Source organism: Falco biarmicus, chromosome 9, assembly GCF_023638135.1.
Source record: "Falco biarmicus isolate bFalBia1 chromosome 9, bFalBia1.pri, whole genome shotgun sequence".
NCBI classification, from domain to species: domain Eukaryota; kingdom Metazoa; phylum Chordata; class Aves; order Falconiformes; family Falconidae; genus Falco; species Falco biarmicus.
In genome coordinates, this window is record NC_079296.1 from 54,635,545 (window position 1) to 54,643,044 (window position 7,500).

The 7,500-nt window shown below is 41.2% G+C and overlaps 1 protein-coding gene across 2 annotated transcripts in view; it reads right to left on the reverse strand.

Annotated features, from left to right (window-relative positions):
* The window catches only part of EBF3 (EBF transcription factor 3), a 121,093-nt gene that overhangs the window by 40,586 nt on the left and 73,007 nt on the right, over positions 1 to 7,500 (reverse strand). For both annotated transcript variants that reach the window (XM_056352371.1, XM_056352373.1), the window contains exons 7-8: positions 3,741 to 3,822; positions 623 to 740 (exon numbers count right to left, since the gene is read on the reverse strand). In XM_056352371.1, the coding sequence (XP_056208346.1) occupies positions 623 to 740; positions 3,741 to 3,822 (200 nt within the window). The remainder of the gene's footprint in view (positions 1 to 622; positions 741 to 3,740; positions 3,823 to 7,500) is intronic.

The window sequence follows — 7,500 nt, forward strand, 5'->3', positions numbered from 1 at the left end:
CTCTTCTTCATCTCAGACTATCTTCTTTTAGCAGTTCAGGCAAGAAGTCAATCACATTGAGTCAGTCTGAAGAAAAACATTTTATGCTGTTTTTCTCATACAAACCCCCTCCTGCCGTAATCTGCAGTAAGGCCCAGCCACAGGAAATTGACCTCACAGTAAATTCTTTACAGATTCGGTCATGTTTTTACCATCCACTTAAACTTGCATACATAACCTGAGACTGTACCTCTGGATCAAGGAATATGACAAGCCAAAATAAAATCAAGTCAAATTAAATAGCAAGAAAAAGCTGCAAGCAAAACAAGACTGAAAAAAAAAAAAAAAAAAAAAAGAAAAAGATGAAAAATTGGTTGTGACTGCAAAACTCTAAGTATTAAATAAGGAAAGAAGTCAGAAGCAAATTCAGAAGTGCCCGTATTCTAGTTGACAAGGGCTGAGAAATACTAAGGGACTTTTTTAATGGGTGGTTTGATGGATGCGAGAAGAAATGATGTAAAAGTAAACTTAGTAGTGTATCAACATAAAGTATGGTGGGAAAAAAAAAAAAAAAAAAGCATTGCAAATAAAAAAAGACATGTAAATGTGTGCCTACCATTTTCCAGATAAGAAGGGGCCGTACCTTCTGAGGGGTCAAGGCGGCGAGCCCGCCTCCCGTGTTTGGAATTGTTGTGTACAAACATGTTGTCTGAGACAGCCAGCACGTGGCCATCCACATTGACTGTTGTTGATACAACAACCTGAAAGAGAAAACAAAACCCAAAATTTAAAAAATCCTGCATACTTTCGCAAACATAGATACAGAATCAGATCTTCTTTTGAGACAAAACACCACCACAGCCTGCTACTTTTCACTTTAAATGAAGTGAGTGACAACTATGAATACATCTTTGTTTATGTGGCTAACACTGGTGATTTTTAACTCACAATTGTTTCTCTTCAGAACCTGCTACACTAATTAGAGTTTAATCTCCTATTATGCTAACAAATGAATTCAATTCAGGGAAATATTCTTCTAGCCATTAGTTTCAGAAACACCCCTCTAGCCACTCATTTTAAAAGCTGCTGTTTTGATTGATCTGTTGATATATTGATTAGATAGTTTATCTAATTAAAATTTGTTCACTTGAGACTGTCTTCAAATGAAGGGTTGTGAGGATTCCAAATAAAAAAAAAGCTTAATAAATCAAGAACTATGGTAACTCCCCATTTTTTCTTCAGTAAATGATCTCCAGGTCAGTTTTACAATTACATTTAATGTCTGATAATGAACTTTTTTGCATCTGAAAAGACCGACTTGAATATGAATAGTGAAAGTGTTTTCAATCCATGAAAAGTATCCCTTCTCAAGTTCATTTGGATGGTGATTGACCCTGGTATGTCAATGGAATTTCCTCCTTTATTTTTGAGTGAAAGGCTCCTATTCTTGTGTCCAGGTTCAGAGTCCGGCCATAGAAGAGATGATGGATAGGGCCTTCTTTGGCTTCCAGCTGCTTCTCAGTAGAAAATGGAAAAGGAACATATGCAAAACGCACAACCTTCCCGATAAAAACACCTACACAATGGAGTTGTGAAACTCCTTCCGGAAATGATACCGCATGAACACAAGCCAAAGAGGAAACCGTGAGATGCGCCCGTGTTTGCGGGGAACACGGCTTCGTAGGTCGATCACTATTATCCCAGACAGACATTTACATCTTATTTAAATACTCCAGCATGGGCCCTGTGGGGTCGGTTCCAGGTTTTCTAAATGAAGTAATCACCGCAGCATTTTCTTTGGGGTTTACCATCAGTAGAGTCCTTAAAGTCAGTGGCTAGGTTAGGCCCTATCAGCCCTTGCCGTGACGGCAGCAAAAGCTGGTACAAATCTTAGCGTTCTCCTTCCATTTATTGTACTTTTGGATATAACAGAAACGACTGCCGGGGTTCTCACGCCAGCTCCTATACCCAAACGCTTAACAAACAGAAATGGAAGGGGGAAAACTAGCCTCCTTTTGCACAGAGCTGGTCCAAGGCATCAGAAGAAAATTCTTGTCTGCTTCTGTGTTTTGGATCACCTCTGATCCTGTTTCTTATTCACAACCCATAATTAGCTTTCAGCTATCACAGCACCTTTTCTGTGTATCCTGCCTCCTTTGAGACAGCCATCTGCGGTACCCTTTAGAACAGCCCGAGGGCAGTTCTCTGCCAGGCTGCTCTGCTTCCCTATCTTTCTCCTCCCAGAAGTGGACACTTTCGCTCCTGTCAACATCCACTTCGGAGAGTGCTGAGGTTGCACACTCACCTCGGCCGCAGAGCTGCTGCCAAGCCACTGGGCTATCTGCTTTCAATTTCAATAAGATTCCGAGACTTTAAGAAATATTGCAAAACACACAAGTGTGATTTTCAGCAAAGGTTTCTGGATTTGTTTCCTAGAACACGGTGTATTAAAAAGACAGAGAAAGGTGTACATAAAAATGACAACTATTTTTGTTCTGTCATGTATATATAGGTCAGTCACCAAGGGAAAATACCGTAGTTCAGCAAAAGAGAGTAGACATGCTATGCTTTGTTATATCGGCTTATTCCTGCAGTGCACCTAAAGAAAGGTGCGGAGACAGTGAAACCAGTTAAAAATATTGTTCAAGATCTGACATACTGTTAAGTCCAGTTAAACCTTCTGAGAGGCAGGAAGATTAGCTAAAGAGACCCAGGAAAGTCTTTCTAGTGCCTACTGGCTCCATTGTCGACCACAAGATCACTCATGACTGATGCTTCATTTAGTCATCGGTGAGACAAAGAGGACATTTCCACTCATTCCAGGTTTGACCTTCTGTTCTGTTCAGATGGATCAATATCACCAATGCCACGTGAAGCTGAGATGCATGAAAAATGGAAGCTTGGCTCAATTGTTTTGAAGAAATATTTTTTCCAGCTACAGATCTTTTCTGTTGGCTGGCTCAAGGGTGCTGGCTTCGCCGGTTGGTTGGCTGTGCATGAAAACAGATGTCACATGTTTTGCTATCAACTTTAACCACAAGTTATGCTTCTCAAAAATAAGAAAGTTTTGAACATGTCAATACTACTTTATTATTAGTCTCAAATATGAATCACTCTGAAGTATTTGGAAATAAAAGGCATATATTTCCTAACAAGTATTTCAAATGACCCCAAATATGGAGGAAATCATTTGTCCATCATGTCAGCTGTCTCTGTAGTGTTATGATTCACTACAGGATATTTCAAAAGCTGTAAGGAGAAAGTGAAGTATTAAACATTTTCTAACACAATTGGAATAAAGATATGTGGGTTGGACCACCACTGCTGGATTTACAAGTTGTGAATAGGAAAAACCCCTGTGTGAGATCCAAACTTCACTGCGCTCCACGGTCATGTCTGTTAGTAAGATAACGCTACTCAGTCTACATAGGTAAAACCCCTCCCCCTCTGAGCATACACCACACTACAACGCAAGCTGCTAGCGTGAAGGAAAGCTGGGGAATTACGTCCTGAGGAGAGACCCACTGGCATCAGCATTCATCCATTACAGTCCACTGCCGAACTCGGCAAGTCCCAAGAACCACCATTCAAATTTGTGGGGGAAACATAAAACACCAACAGCACGGGTTTTTTAAAGGCACGCAGCACTGGAACTACACTAAGTAGGAGCACTGCTACTGGGTTTTCATAAAAAAAGAGTTCAAGATGAAGATGTGAGTAAGTCTTTCACATAGCGTTTATTCTTTAAGAGGCATCTGTACCTGGAATCTTCGCATGTCTCGCGGGTTGCCTGCATTCTTCAAACAGTTCTGATTGCACTTGAGGAAAAACTTTAGAAAGAATCTATAAAGATACAAAATTGAAATCTATTAGATTCATCAAAATGTAAATCCAATTTTTAAAAAGTTTAATAAAATTTAATCATAAATAGTTATACCCAAAAGATTACTGGTAGTGAAATATTACTTTCCCATTAGTTAATGAACTTATTTTAAAGCATGAGATCTCTGTCATAAACAGAACATTATTGCCAGGGAAAGGCAAATTTATATTTTTAATTTTTCAACAACTACAAATGTATTGACTCCAGGCCATATCCTTAGCTCGGTGTGGGAAAGTTGATTTCAATGACTCATTAAATTCAAAGGCAATGACTTACACCAGATGAGAATTTGTCTTTATTTTTTTAATACGTTTTATTTTTTTCACAACTTATATTAGCAGTAATGACCTCTATGTCGAAAATTCCAAGGTAATGAATGATCAATCTTCTGAAAAACACTTGGCTTTGCCTCCGGTTTGGAAACTCTCGCTATTCAAAGGGACTCGATCCAACTCCTGCTGACTCCAGGGAGATCCAGGCAGGATCTGCCCACCGGCAAGGCCCCAGTTCCCTCATTGTTTTTGAAAGGAAAGGAACATGGCAAATTAGGCTCTGTCTTACGACCTCTTCAACCTTTGCCAGCCTTTAACTGTAAGGAGTCACTCTACCCGGGGATGGAAAGCCAGCTTATTTTTGCTGAGTGGCAACCAGCAATTATTTAGGACTAACCCTTATCATCTAGGCATCTCCCCACAAACTGTTTTTGTAGCAACACTGCCTCCTGGGAACACAGCATGCACTTTTAGAAAGGGGAAAAGCTTGGGAAGATGCAAACTCCTTTATGTCACCCTCCTGTACTGGAGCAATGAGCTGATATGGGAAGTCTGTACCCTGCAGGCTATGCAGGATGGGGGGACCCTCACCATCCTGCCCTGGCACAGGAGGATGTTCACAGCCTAACGCAGTCTCTTTTCTTTATGTAGGTGTGTTTTCATGCTTCATAATTAAAAAAATGTTCTGTGGGTCTGCTTTGTGGCTAATGGCTGACAGCTAACGACTAGCAAGGCTCAGGACTTTCTCCTCACCCCGAGTTTCTCAGATGCTCCAGTCCAGTTGTGCTGCCCAACTTCATACAAGTTGAATAGCGAGGTTAGGCAGAGCTTTTACACTTAGAATATGAACAGCTATTATTTATTGATGCCAATCTTTACAAAGTGACTGTGGCTATTCTCACTGTATATGCTTCACAGAAGTTTCTGTGTGCCAACAGCATTCCTGGCAGGAGGCAAACCAGGCCCTTCTTCCCTTCTTCAGCATCCAACACAGCCCAACTGCAGCCAATAGAAAGTACAATCACGGCTGCACCACATCGCACTTGCTCCTGCAGACCTTCAAGGTTCGGACAGGAGCATTATGGGAGTCTCCCCCTATCCCAAACTGGTGCTTTTAATCACAGCTCTTCATTTTCAGTTCAAACTTGCGCAGGACCCTAATCTTAATACGGGATGCTAAAGCTGAAGGAGCGATCTCTATCAGAAGCAAGTAGGGAAACGATTAGGTTTACTGAAACTGTACATAAATAAATCAATGCTGTCAGTTCAGCTGAATGCACGGTGCTCTAAAACTTCCTATCGCAAAATCTGTAAAAGACTTTTAGCTGTTGAGCTGGAAGAGAGCTGGATTTCTGCTGTGGTTGACATGATCTTCTAGCTCAGATCCTCAACTGAACTCAGGTTTTCTGGACAGTGTTGAAGAGACACTATCAATGACTCCACAAAACTGCATCTTTGTTAGTCACACCCTCACCTGAGTTTTATCTGCCTTGGGTTTGGGGTTGTTTTTTTTCCACGATACTTTTGATCTCCAGATCAGCTGAGTATAAGCTAAACTTAATGGCATTTCTGTCATGTCTCTATTAATTTTTTGTACACCTTCTGCTGCACAGACTGCAATGATGTGCAAGGACCAGCTGATGCCGACATCAGCACAGGACCACCAGGCACTGGGGAGTCAGGAGCTGGGGCGAGTCTCCAGCTTTATAGCTCCTTAGTGCCACAGCCAGGCTGAAGAGGAGTATCTTATTTATTATTTTTTTTTCTGATCTTAAATGGGTGTTGTGAGGCTTATTGAGCTAATGTTTGTAAATTGCTCGGAAATTCTCCAATGAATTGTGCACTAGGAATGCTAAGTATTGCTCCTCGTGGGTTGTTTTTAACGTCAAGCATTCATGATGAATTGTTTCTATAAAGAGAGCTCACATCATGTCCAAAAGAAAAGGGCCATTAAAGCACCTTTTCACTAAACGTCAACTGGAACCGGTATTTGTTTAATTATTCGGTGAAAAGGACCCATGCTTGGCGGAACTGGTCATCTTCAAATTTGCTAGGATGATCCTGAGGACTGGGCTAAATATTGAAGCCACAAGGCTGGGGCGAACACAAGCAGTACTCATATTTCAGCTCTGCTACATTCCTTGATACTGAGATATTTCATTTCATTCTTTTAATCTGTGTTTTCAGAGAGCTGATGGTGCACAGGTGGCATCGACACAGGTTTTTCAGAGGAAGTCAACGTAAGTTAACAACCATGTTCCCAGGCAGGGCGTTTCCCACACCTTGCCAGGAGAAGATGACTGACTTGGTCGTTCCTCTCAGCTGACCAACAAGGACCGTGGGTGTTAGGAATCCATCTTTACCAGAGAGAGAACAGGGCCAGGTGCTTGCTCTGCGAGCCCTGTGCTCCTGAGACAAGATGTCTGTGACACAGCAAGAAGCAAGGAGCTGGATCAGAGCTCCGTTTGGTCAAGTCTCAAACTTCGTTGCTACCAGCAGAATGAGAATGCAAGCCTTTCAAGATTTGGCTTGCCCTGCTGTATTTTGTATTGTGCGCACACACTGGAGTCTTTTTTAATAAAACAGTCTTGCAGAACAGACTTCCTAAACATACTAAGCTGCTTCTAAAATACTGATATGGAGAAAAATGCAGTCTTTGTGATGTTCCTTTGCTTTGATTTTTTTCACGCTGCTAGAATGGGGACTGCTACCATCTTAATTAAAATGTATTACCTACCACAAGACTTCACTATTTTAAGATAAAATTTACATCTTTTATTAACTCACCTCACCTATACACTTAGCTCACGATGCCTCTCAACGCCCATCTGCCATCCGCGTACAGTAAGTCACTTGATATTCCACCCACCAATTTTTCCTAACAACCACTGTGCAATTAAACTCAACACGTTCTGTTGCGAGGTAAATTAGGCACACCTGCGGCCAGACTTCATTTGAACTGCATCAGAAAAGGACCTAACAAGGTGAGAGCGTACCACAAAGTTATAGGCCTGTCAAGCAATTAGGTTTTCACTTCTGGGACATCCGCACAGTGCAATTATGCTACACATTACAACCTGGCTAATCTTCTGAACAAATGTCATGTCTCGGAGAAGCTAGTAAAAGCAGTTCATCTGCAAATGTGTCTGCTCTTAAGCCTCCACCTTATGCACATAACAACCTACAGGAGACTTTTTTTGTGATATGAAAGATGTTTTTTCCATCGAAGATTTTTTTAAACCCTGCAAGTGCCTTTTCATCCTTTTCACCTCTTCTTAACCTTTTTGAGAGGAGGTGTTGTAGCAAATAGACCAGAAAGACTTTTGTACTTGAATTTCTACACTAAGCAAGAAAATACTTGGTATT